The sequence below is a fragment of the Diadema setosum genome, chromosome 11 (genome assembly GCF_964275005.1).
Source record: "Diadema setosum chromosome 11, eeDiaSeto1, whole genome shotgun sequence".
Classification (NCBI taxonomy): Eukaryota; Metazoa; Echinodermata; class Echinoidea; order Diadematoida; family Diadematidae; genus Diadema; species Diadema setosum.
In genome coordinates, this window is record NC_092695.1 from 33,427,568 (window position 1) to 33,441,176 (window position 13,609).

At 38.7% G+C, this 13,609-nt stretch overlaps 1 protein-coding gene across 1 annotated transcript in view; it reads right to left on the reverse strand.

Moving 5' to 3' along the window:
- Positions 1-7,807, reverse strand: part of LOC140234845 (cytokine-like nuclear factor N-PAC) — an 80,746-nt gene extending 72,939 nt beyond the window's left edge. Inside the window, exons 1-4 of the mRNA XM_072314890.1 lie at positions 7,656-7,807; positions 5,947-5,983; positions 3,841-3,923; positions 2,714-2,843 (exon numbers count right to left, since the gene is read on the reverse strand). Coding sequence (XP_072170991.1) covers positions 2,714-2,843; positions 3,841-3,923; positions 5,947-5,983; positions 7,656-7,807 — 402 coding nt within the window. The remainder of the gene's footprint in view (positions 1-2,713; positions 2,844-3,840; positions 3,924-5,946; positions 5,984-7,655) is intronic.
- Between the last annotated feature and the right edge of the window lie 5,802 nt (positions 7,808-13,609).

Genomic DNA, 13,609 nt, shown 5'->3' on the forward strand with positions numbered 1-13,609 from the left:
ACATCTTCACTTCAAGCAAATAAAAACTTTCTGATTACATCTGTCCTTTATATGACATCATAGTTTGAATGGAAGTTTTATGCCAAAGCTTAGCTTGGGGGGGGGGGGAAATTTCATAAAAAATAACCTTTGACCTTTAGGGTTTTACCAAACTCTGATCTGCATTTCTAAGCCTTATGTACAATGACAGTAAAATATTAATCACAATCAGGCAAAAGGGGGAGGTTTTTTTGAGAGTTTCATACAATTTTCTAGGACGGTGATACTACTAGTAGTCGAAGTCACATTAGGTGAAGTAATGATACCATGGCCTAACACTTCTCCCTCTTGTCTGCACACCAGTTTTTGGTAAATATCTTTTCTGATGGGATGCGAATTCAATTAGAGGAAACTGTAAGGTTGTTGGGGTTTGGCAATAACTGCTAAATGGCTACAGAATTCTCAACAAAAATTATGATTCTTATCATGAACAAATCAACAGGATTGTTGTAAGGAAATATCAATGATCACCAAGTCAAATCTATTTATGGTACCTGAGCCATGATACAATTGTGTAACCATGTTGCCAAAGCCTGTTGAATTCAAAATTCTGTATTAGACTTTCTTAGTATAGGTCCAATTTCAACAGACTATCTACTTTTTCATAACCTTAACATTTACTTTTTACAGGAAAGTCACATTGAACAGCAAGGAGTTCCCTTAAATGCCTAATTCCAAATGCACTGTTAAAACAATGGAGTTGTCCAATTTAATTCACTCAGTGACTTTGCAAAGCCTAGTGATCTCTGACTTTCACTCCTGAAGTAAACTGCAGTCAGCTTCATCATTTCATGTGAGTGAAGGATACACTTCACTCCAACACCTATTCCATAGATTACTAGGAATTTACACTCCCATAACAACTTGATGTTAGATTGAACTCCATTAAATCTGCATCATTTATTCCACCATTCAAACATCTATTTACAAAAAGAATCAAATGAGAATTCTGGAGGAATAAATTGCAAATAAACAAATTAAACCACACTACTGTGGTTCGTCTCCATCTTTTTCTGGTGCACTTGTCCATCGCTGCTCGCCATCTGCGAAATGAAAAAATGCCATGCTCGAACTGACACTTCCATAATTTCACTCCTCAACCTTTCACCGTCAATGAAGTCACCATGTATGTGTCTGACCTTTGACCCATGATCAAGGTCACACAACCAATGTCAATCTGCTCACAAAAAGCTGTCTCCATGTTTTTGCATAGCTCTGTTTTATCAGCGTTTCTTCCATCGTGATTTCATCAAAACATTTCAAACAGAATAGTTTAACAAGTAAACTTCAATTAAGTGAGCTATCGCTTTTAGAACAGAATAAAATCTAAACTATTATTCGGTTCATCAGGAGCTCATTTCTCCCTTCAAATTTCCATGTTACTTGAAGATAAGCAATATTTGACAGTTCTTTCAGGACATCGCACAAAATACATTCAACAAGGTCTATCTCTGTCAGCACAATTTCATCTCCTCTGTTACGGTGGTTGCAAAAAAACAAACAAAAAACACACAAAAAAGAGGGGCTGTATAACTACAACTTCACAGATACGCCTACAAGGATTCTTAGTACATTGTATTTATAGACTAGTCGATAACTTAACAGTTCCTTGCTTCCATTTTCTCCATTTCCCCATGTGTCTAAAGTTGTAATTTGTTGTCGTTTTTTTTTTGTTTGTTTTTTTGTTAATCCTTGAATGACCTTTTCCTTTCATTTGACCTTCCTTCAGAAATTGTACCACTTGATGCTTCAAAAGTTTATGCTACATTCCTATGCTTAACGCAAAATTCAACAAACTTCTTGCTAAAATCACAAGTAACTTATCATGTTATATATCCATCAAGAGAATTTGCTGGATCACATACAGATGTAAACAATCAGTCACTAGCAGTCAGGTCCGTATGCTGGCATTGCGCGACGTGTACATAAATGAACGAGGTGATCTTACGCATACGCACACAACATATGAAGGTCAGGTGGGGTCACACTTACAGTGATGTGGAGTTACTGTACAGCAGGCTTGGGCGGAGTGTAATATGCAGTAATCGCATCAAATTTTCCCCTTTTTATCAAGACTATTAAAAGCATTGTCACTTCACAAAAGAAATGCATTTTCAGAGCTTACAATTGATATTTCTTTTCCCAACAAGTAACAGTTGCTTCGAAAATCTACAAAACTATTGTAGTTTTGAGAATGAGATACTGTATACGCCGAATATTTCGTGAAGCTTGCATTTTCGCAAATTTTGCGAGTCAGGTGCTATTCGCAAAATTAAAGGCATGCGAAAATAATGACTCCGATCCCGTTATGACTGTGATGCACACATATGAATTTCTCTGTTCGGTACAGTACATCACGAAATCATTGGGAAGTCCCGATATGCGAAAATTTAGAGTCGCTAAATATATGGCGTATAAAGTAGTTCTCTGAGTTGTTTTTTTATTTAATGTGTGTGTGTGTGTACGATCAAAATAGAAATCGTGCTGCTTGTCGACTCATTGTTACTGAAATTTAAATAGCGCAGATGTCATTTTGAGTTTCTACAGTAATATATGATAGTGAGAACTGAAAAGGAATAAAAATAAATCTTGTTTTCTCATAAATAGAACCTTTCCATATTTCCTCTTTCAATGAGAAACTACGACAACAAAGCTACACCATACACATCTCTACCTTGGCCTGTTCCTTGATGGCTGCATCGATGGCATCCATGGCCTTCTTGAACTTTGCCCCCTTCCCGGCCTTGGAGAGAACGGCCTTGTGCTCTTCGTAGTGCTTCAGGTTCTCCTCCTTCACCCACGCACTGCATTGTGGGAAGGGCAGGAGATGCGACGATGAGAAACAACAGAGGGGGAGAAAAGATAGGGCAGAAAGTTATTGAGTTAGTGCAAGCTACCATACACATCAACAACGCCATGAAGAGAGGCTGCCATAGCATAAAGCACCATATCAAATTCATAGATGAAATCAAAAGAAGTGAGAAAGGATCATCAATAAAATCGCATAGTGAACTAGAGCTATTAAACTGCCCGCAGTCCACGGGGATGCATCCTGTTTCTCATGCAAGGGAATTAGAGGGCAGAAAATGGCATTTGAACTTAATTTTGGTGGCCTCTTGACTACAAACTTCAGCTTTCAACCCCCCCCCCCCTTCACATAATTACAAGCAACTAATCATTTGTTTCTAATCTTCTTGCCACAAAATAGTACAATCAGAATTCAAGCCAAAGTTGTGGCTAGACAATACTTATTTTTAACAGTGACTTTGCCATTCAACTTTGACCTTTCATCACTGTGAAGTTGAAATTTCATGAATTTAATTGTTCAGCTGCGTCCATCCTCCCCACCAACAGCATAACTACTAAACATTCATACTTAGCTGAAGCAATGGCTGGAAATGACAGTTTGGGGTGGGCTTTGTTTGCAAAAGTACAGTGACCTTTAACCATTTACCCTTTATCATTTTAAACAAAATACTGTCTTTATTTTATACCCTTCCTTCCAAATTATATTATACCAGAAATTTCTAAAAAGAGGAAGTTACTGTTGAAGATACAAATTTAACCAAAGTTCAGAGACTAATTACATATTACCTTGACAGATTTTGCCCAGGCCTAATCTGCTCATCTACACTTCATAGCTCTAGCATACCTGGGCCAGTAAAACTAGAAATGCCATTATGGCGACTAGTATACCTCTGCCATATCGCATAATTCTCCCAGAGGTCTTTTATAAATCTTGACAGTGTGAGACAACGTGAATGGGACACTCTGCATCACTAGGATTCGAATGTGACTTACTGATCTTCCGTCCCGAAGAAAAAGACAAATAAGACTGGCTTCTTCCCTGCAGGTTTCTTCACGTGTTTCCATGGCTTCACAATCTGCAATATGTGTAAGAAAAGAAAGAGAGACAATGTGCTGTGTGATGTAGTAACAATTTCTGGTCATTTGAACATTATGTGTACATTACTGTACTTAGCTCTGGTGGTAAATTTGGTTCATATGGGATAGACCAAAGATTATGGACTTCTACTGTACAAACAATGAAAAGATTGTGGAAGGATATTTTAAGCTATTTTGCTGAAGTCAATTTTCCCCTTCTTTTTCAACTTCAACAGTACAGTGGTTTTAAAATTTGTCGGCTAGGAGTTCATCTACTGCATAGACAGAGTAGAAGAATGAAAACTAGCATAAGTTACAATATGAAAATTAAATGAAATGAATCATAAAGTGATAACTTTATGGACTTAAGCAGTCTGCATTAAAAAAAGTGGAGAGAAAACCATCGACTCTTTTCACAATTACTGCATTTTCTTTGTACAACATGCACAGTCAGATCCACACAAGTTGGACTTGCACAAAATATACGACTTTTGACTGATAACACATAATCTTCAAATTTTTATGATGCTTAGAATGATAAAAGAAAATCAAAGTCTTCTAAGATACATCTCACACTAGAAAGTACTGTAAACACAGAAATTTTTACATTTTTAATATATATTTTATATTAATTTTGCATATTTCGCACTACTTTTGGCTAGCGCGTAATTCTTAACCCACGCAAAAATATCTTCACAGTTTTATCTGCACATTTTGAATAGGTTGACAGATAGCACAGCCCAAACTCAAGAACCCGAGTATATGTTTTTGAGCGACCCAGTGAGAAAGATTGATATTGCGAAAATATTGGCGTTTACAGTAGCACAACTTACACGTCAACTATAAAACTCACAATACACACTTACTGTTCTCAGGATACACTTGTAGATGTGTTATGGAAACTTCAAAGAGTATTGTAATGAGAGATATTAACTTTGATTCACAAACATCTCCATTCTGTATGAGTTTATCATCAAGTCTTTTGGTCTTTTGGAGTTCAGTTTAGCTCTTCTGGACATTTTTCTGGGCCAATTTCCTCGGTGCATATTCATTTTCAAACAAGTTCCCTTACTTTCATTTTCACACGGTAAAACTCCACCTGTAGCATTATCCTTTAGAAAAGAGATTGTGTAGATAGTATCTATAATTTCACTGACTGACTACAGTCAGTACTTCAATGATACAGTGGATAATTATGTATATATATATATATATATATATATATATATATACATATATATATATATATATATATATATATATAGTATATACATTATGCTTCACAAGTCTCCAACTGGCTTGCCTGATCCACTGCCCTAGATCAAATTTCCATCTTTAACATTTAGAATACCAGAGCCAGAGGAATTGACACAAAATAATCATATCCCCCTCATCAAATCAATTAAGGGAGGGTTGGCACTTGCTAAATCATTGACCAAAAGCATAATTTCAGTGATGATTGTTCTTCAGCACCTAATGCAGAATTGTGAAGTTATAACATTGTTGCATAAATTGGCATGTGTGGTTGTGACCAACAGAAGTGTTTCTTAAAATCATGCAAATCTTTCTATTCTATAAGTTTATATTCAATCTCTGATTCAAATGACAATCTTACCATTTCCTTTCATATTAAAGAAGAAAGACTAAAATAAAGGAGAGAAGAAAATAATAAAGCAAATGTTATTTATGAAACCATTTTTTAAAGTCTTCTGTTTTTAAATATGTCACATGGAAATATTTTTCCCTTCTTCTTTAAATTTCCTCTCTTGATCCATTTTTTTTTTCATTCTTCCTGTATATTTTCTTTTCTGTTTAAGTCTTACCATTTCCTTTTGTAATAAAGAAGACTACAGTAAAAGAGAGAAGAAAATAACAATAGAATTCATGAAACAATTTTCTAAGTCTTCTGTTTTTTGTATGTCCCAATGGAAATATTTTTTCCCCTCATCTTTAAATTTCCTCTCTTGATCCCTTTTATTTTTTCACTTTTCCTTTTTATTCTATTTTCTGTTTAAGTCTTACCCTTCCTGGCCATGCTGGGAAACTGCTCATCTTTGCCCTGTGTCAAACAAAGAAAGAAATCAAGAAGAAAACAACAAGGACATATGAGATTGAGAGCATCACAAAACAGGGCTACAAGCGTACAGTGATGTTTGGTTCAAGCTTGCACTTTTCTGTACCTTAAAATTCTACCAAACATCTCAGTACTGTCTGAATAGCTTCAACTAAGAATTACTAAACTTATCCTCTCCCAATCTTTGAAAGACCCATTTAATGTCTTTGTTGTTATCAGGTACACACACAATGTAACACCACCAGTGGAAGCTGCCTCAACCAGTCAATTGAGGCCCCTGACCAATCCCAGTGGATCAATCACACACAAAGAAGAGCCAGGCCTACAGCTTGCATGAGTTTACAAAGAAGCCTTTATCATAGGTATTAATACCATGTCTTGATGCACTGCTGTGCCAGTTTTTGGTACTGGGAGTCAGAACTAACAGAATGGCCCCAATTCAAAGTAAACACTGCAATGAAGGGTTTGGGTTCAACTAGCAAATGACGTGGTAATGAAGAAGGAATAGCATTCAAAGATCGCTTGACTGAACCTTGGTGTAGGCTTTTTTTTTTAGAGAGAGATCTGCATGCCAGGTTTTGTGAACATAAAAAGGGGGATTCTACCCCATTTCCTACTCCATACTTGTCCTCGTTTGAGGATAACTAATGTTAGGGGTCTACAAATAGATGTAGATCTAGATGACGATCAAAAAAATAAAGTGAATGGATACATGGAAGGTATCTGTCTCATTGTCATGCAGTGTCTGCTGTAATGTTTATGTAATTGTAGTGTTGTAAGGGGCCGACTGTACAGTTAACAAGGAGCCACCAAACAATAGGCAGATTTATGTAATCTGATTATATTTTCCTTTCAGAGAATTTTCTTGCCAAGTCAGTGTGTCAGTGAAGGAAGAAAAACTGTGTGTAACATTAGAATATCTAATGATTCTAACGTTAGGCCTACAGAAATTAAAGTAGGATCACTGCACTGTGATCAGTTTTCATTTTGGACAATGCAGACCATTGGATTAACATCAAGTGCATGATCTGAGTGGTCTCACTGCACTGGACGCTTGAATGAATGAAATGAGTAGAAATAAAGTTTAATGTGAATCATTACATTGCAGAGGCAGACAGGTAAATGATGTGATTCCGTCCATGTCTGGCCAATTTGGAAGTAGTCTTCAAGTTACTGGGCGTCATCGTAGGTAAGTCAGGTAATAATGGCCAAGGCCCCAACCAATCCAAATTAACCATGTTAACATTTAGCAAGGGCAAGGCCAGGCAGGCATTGCCACGATCATGATGATTGCATTGTTCAGAATACTCCCATTACCATGATTACTGCCAATTTTCTGTAGAACTAGATTGTATTGTGCCATGTAATTTACCTCGGTTCTCAATCTATAGTACACGCATTAGGAGATACTTAAACTCATATGGCTGTAGGTTCTTATCTCAGCTTTTACAGAGTCTTTATCGCTCTGAAATTTAAACAATGCATCTCTCTGTACGCAACACAGTCATCGTGGATACCGACACAGCAGCAGCCGCACCGTGCACATGCACCGTGCCGTTGGCGGACGCCGATTTCGCCGTTATAGCACGAGTGGGACTATTGAAAGCTCACACAACAACGCAGGACTGCATCAACGACCGACAAATCTCGTTCTTACCAAACCAAATCGCTGAGCTGAAATGTCCTGGAGTCATTAGTCTTCTTAGGGGTAGCCGAATCATGACCCTTGTCATTTTCAGGAGGATCCGAGCTCGGGACCTCCACTTCTTCGGTTGCTTTCGGCTCTACTTCAGTCTGCTTCTCCGCCATTTTACGAATTTCGCGTGTGTTTAGCGTGGGTATGAACGGTTTTGATGTGCGCCATCTATTGTCTGCTGCAACACAATAAACATCGGCCGCGGCGTCGTCGTCGCGAAGAACTAACAGGGCAGCGACATAATTTGTGGAGAACAGTCCGCTCCATCGGGGAAGAAGTCGTGTGGATTAACTGTCGTTTTAGTTGAGGGTCAAAATGTGATCTTGCGATGGATGGCACTAATACCCATGACTATATGAGTTTTATGTGCATCTATGGGTTTACCTTTGTGAAACAGAAATCGAAATTAAAAGCTTTGTTTATCACAAATGAACAAAGATTAGAGGTCTAAACACGCTCGAGAGCTGCAAACTTTAGTGTAAGATTTTTTTTTCATTTTTTTTTTTTTTTTGGGGGGGGGGGGGGAGGAGGGGTCTCATAATAATCACATGTAGTTTCAATAACATGAACAGTAGCAACTCTCCCCTATCATAGGTGATAGATGGTGAATGATGAGGAATGTGCTTTTCTTGGCTTTATAATGAAATTGCATATTATTTTCAAAATGGATTCTACAGATTTTTGGCACAATCAGAATAGATAATCATTATCTCGATGCATTCATGGCGTCTTGAGTTGTTGTTGGTTTTTTTTTTCTCGTCATCAGAAAATGAGTGAAATGACGATTTCTTTGTGACACTTATTATAATTACATTAAATGAAGTTGCAGTACCACGCATGTTAGTGTAATGTCGGTGATTAGAAGTGCTGTCAGTTTGGGAAAGGGGAAAGTGGGGGAAAGAAGAGAGGGGGAGGGAAAAAAAGAAAGAAAGGGTGCACCTTTCTGACTGAGTGTAATTCAACCCTTTTTATTCAGTATGAATTTCCGGGTGCTGTTCGTTATGCCGAAGGTTCGATATTCCGAAGGTTCATTATTCCGAATGTTCGTTAATCCGAAACACACAAATTCCCTATATACCCAGAGGTTCGTTAATCCGAAAATGAAAAAGGGTTCGTTAATGCGAACATTTGTGGCGTTATTCCGAAGTTTCGTTATTCCGAAGATTTGTTAATCCGAAAATGAAATTCGGAAAAACGAACCTTCGGAATAACGAATCTTCGGACTGAAGAGCCTTCGGAATAACGAACCTTCGGAATAACGAGCTGTAACCGAATTTCCACGGGAATGATCACAATGCTCCACATGTCTGATACTACATGCCTTCAACTATTCTCCTCCTTCCACCTCCTCCTTCTTCTTCGTATGACACAATGTAGGGCCTACCCCCGTTTGCCTTTTGCTGACTATGGTTGCTAATCGCCTGGGAAGATCTGAACCATGAGGTGTCGGCATCGTGGTTATTTTGTTCAACCAATGGCGGAAGGACACACAAGGAAACAAAAGAACACATGACTGCAAGTACAGTGCACTCCCGTTATAACGAATATGGTTAAAACGAAATTCCAATTACAGCAAAGTAAAAATCCAGGTCGCAACATTATCCACTTTATGTATTCTTATCGTTTATTTGTTCGGTTATAACGGAATTTCAATATAACGAGAAAAAAAAAATGCCGGTCCCGAGGACTTCGTTATTTCGGGAGTCTACTGTAGTAAGGGGTCATCATATTATCTAGAAATTGCTTTATAATAATAATGAACTTGATGTAAATGATAATAATCGATCAGAAACACGACGCCTTGAATTTTCTCATTTTTGAGTTTTGATTTTTGTATGGGCAATCATCAACTTGTCTCATTTTGTGTGCCTAAGTAGTGGTCTCTTCATCAAAAATTTAAAGTAAAATCTCTCTCACATACTGGTATAATTTTATGTCTTATAAAATGTTTCAGTGCAAATAAAAAAAAAAGTGGCCGATCATCTTCTTTCCCCTTTTCTCCTTCTTCATGGGTACTGTCCAACAACCCTTTTTATATGCAGGGGCCAACCGGATTGGAGGTCCGCTGGATGTTGGGTTGGATGTTGGTGGCACGAAGAGAGAATTCAAGTTTAGAAGCTAGTGGTTTTGCTCTCGGATGTAGTGGAAGACTACTGTTTTGAAAGTACCCTTGTTTATAAGGTCTGTGACTGCTGATGGCAATGCGTTCCCCTCTGTGGTGATCCTTGCTATAAATGGATACTTTTAGCATTTTTTGTTTTATTTGTGGCGATTGGGATTTAGCAGGTAGACTTGTAGAAGGACACTACCGAATAACCCTTCGGACCGGACGCAGGGCTTTTCTTTTATACTGTAGATTAAAGATTATGTATCCCTCTGGTTGGGGGACGATCACACAACACACACACACACACACACACACACACACACACACACACACACACACACACACACACACACACACACACACACACACACAAAATCTCTCATAACTGTTGCTGTCACTCATAGAGCGTGACAGCGTTCACGATAAACAAGTTCAAAATCAATTTTTCATGGAAACAATATTGCAAATTCAACAATGCAGTGCTGCGAAATTTAAATTGAAAACGCTGATGATTTTTCTCGAGAATTTCAATACAAACATTGCTTTCACAAAATCACAAAGAAAGGATACAGTAGATTTGTAATAAATGTTCACACACGCGAATAAGTCTGTTTGAATTGAAAAATAACCTAATTATGAATATCATAAATAAACATTAATTGCCATGTTAAACCAACATAATATGAACGACAGACATTCAGACAGACATATCGTCTACAGATGGATGGACGATGTATAGACGTGATAATAATGATAAATGCAGATGGACAGATAGATAAAGAGATAGATGAACAGAGAGAGATGGACAGACAAACAGACCTCCCTGGATAGACAGATCGATAGATACAGAAAGAGAGAGAGAGAAAAAGAAAGAGATAGCAAGAGCAAGATAGGTGTAGGTGATAGCATATGTGAAGCAGTAGATGAATGAAGCGATGGCAGCGTTGTTCATAGCGCCATCTTCGTTAGCAGTCTTTTATAGCGTCTGCTATCGTGAGTAATTCGTAGAGATCAAGGGCCCCGTTGCAAGAAAGTTGCAATCAATTGCAAATAATTGCTAATTTTGAAACAACCATTCTGATTGGCTCAGGGTCTGCCCTATTAAGAAGACATGCATGCAACAATGATTTTGATTGGCCAGTGACAATCAGTTGCAAGTTGCGTTTAAACGCAAAGTTTCTAGCAACGGGGCCCAGAAGTGACAATTGCTGTGCAGGCAGAACATTTTATAGCGCCATCTCTTGTCTGATCAATTTCATGTGGTCTGCTTAATAGCGAGACTTCGTCGCGAAATGGTGCTTTGAAAATTACAGCATGGATCTACTAAACACATAGGCCTAGACAGTGCACGGAGATCTTTCTTTGATCCTCTCATCACCGTCCCCACCCAGAGTGATTATGTGAATCTTACTGAGCGCGTTCAGATGCTTGGACAATGACGACTGTGTAATCGTGCATCGTTACTGACAAAAGAACCGTTTCCTTCATGTCGGCCATTGCAGAGGTGCCTTTTCAGACTCAACTGCCTTAAATAGACACCACTGATGGGGAGCAACAAACTTAAAAACCTAAAATTTTGTTCAAATTCGTGAAATTCTTCCGTCGATTACGTCGATGTAGGGCAATTTGTCAATCAGTTGCAATAAAATTTTGTGTCACAAAATCAGTAATGACTGAAGTGGACACGCATGTAACGTTGCTTAAAGGGAAGATAAACCCCAAGAGCAATGTGGATTGAGTGAAAGCAGCAACATTAGTAGAACACATCAGTGAAAGTTTGAAGAAAATCGGACAATCGATGCAAAAGTTATGAATTTTTAAAGTTTTGGTGTTGGAACCGCTGGATGAGGAGACTACTAGAGGTTATGACGTATGAGTGGACAAGAATACCAAGAAAATATAAAGTAAATACTATAAAAATCCATTTTTCATGAAAATTACAAATTCCATCAACTTGATATTGACATATGTTAAAGGTAGCAATTATTCCCCTGCTTTCTGAAAGCGGTTGGTCCATTGCTCTTTCATAATTCTAGAAAAGTGAATTTTTGTCGAATTTCCTTTATATTTTCCTTGTATCGTTGTCCACTCATACGTCATATCCTCTAGTAGTCTCCTCATCCAGCGGTTCCAACACCAAAACTTTAAAAATTCATAACTTTTGCATCGACTGTCCGATTTTACTGATGTGTTCTGCTAATGTTGCTGCTTTCACTCAATCCACATTGTTCTTTGGGTTTACCTTCTCTTTAATGGTAAGAGATGGTAAGACATGCACGTCTTCTACCATTAGAGTCCCTGTTTTCTCTGAAACAGTGTGCGAAAATGGGAAAATATAGCTTACAAATCACAATCAGCCTGCCAAAATATTCGCCTCACGTGCAGAAAGAATTACAGGGGAAAAATGTATACGCATGTTTGTGTGTTTGTGTGTGTGTGTGTGTGCGTATGTGTGTGCGTGCGTGTGTGTGTGCGTGCGTGTGTGTGTGTGTGTGTGTGTGTGTGTGTGTGTGTGTGTTTGTGTGTGTGATGGTGTCATGTGCAAGAGAGATGGGGAATGGAGGAACAGACGTCCCGACAAACTGTTTCCAAGTAATCCTTCCCCCAGGCAACAGTTCGTGACCCAATTGGGCAAAAAGTGACGCCGAGTTATTTAAAAGCGAACGAGGCTAAATGCATGTGGACTTTCCTTCCCGTATACCTACACAGCTATACGTCGGTCAAGAGCCTTGTTTAAGTGTTTTGGAAAGCCTCCTGGGAACTATGAATTGTCCGCTAGACTTTCTAGAATTTCAAATCGGATCAGTATTGGCCCACTTAAAAAATGGTCGCCCCTTTAATTTACAGTCCAGTGTGTTTCTTTGTTGTTTGCGCACGCCTATAAACTTCAAATCACAATCGATCGATCGATAGCCGCACACCTGCGATTATTGTTGCATCAAATTTCAAAGGTCCATCCGACAGACGTGCATGGCTTAACGCACTTTCATTCATCAAGGGGAGACCTTCTTTGATCACAATAACCAATTTTCTCTCTCAATGAGAGCAGAGTGTAGCTTACTTGGTATTCACATTAGTCGCGACCGGCTATTTACGATGGTATTTGTTCCACTCGAAAATTCTATTATTTGTCACAAGACTGCCTGCTCAGTGAAACAATACACGGAGTTAGACACTACAAAAACTACATAATCATACATACACAACACTGATCGAAGGTCAAATCGGCGCTGTTTGGCTTCGCGTTGATTTTATGGTCTCAACAGTTTAGTCATCTTATCATAATGAGCAGAAGCGAGCAGCTGAAAGGAATTGGCTTGAAAGCAGAAACTGAAATGGGCAGTTGAACACAGAAATTAATGTTAGTTACACCGCCACCTCTTTGTAATAGTCTGTGTACGAATCTCTGATCGCGGTAGGTTTGGTACGCATGCCGCTGCGGGTCGCTGATCGCCAAACCACGCGAAAGCGTGAGTATCGAAACACTTTGGTGACGGATTACTCAAGCCCTATTGGGCCCGCATTGTCTAGACGGTATTGCCTTACTTTAGTTGTGACAATGACTCTGTCGTCACTGTTAAATGATTTTGAAAGCTTCCTTGCATGAATATTAGGGACAGGTGTAAGAATACGATTATCTCCGACAGGCTTTGGACGCCGGAACAGCTTTACTCTAGTTCTAGTTCATGAATTGCATGAAAGCTGCATCACCACGGACCAGGTCCACCCAGCGACTCGCTTGTTCGGGTCACGGAACCATTGGCCCTACAAAGCTCGTGTGGAATCTCAGTTTGTTTGGATACTGGAG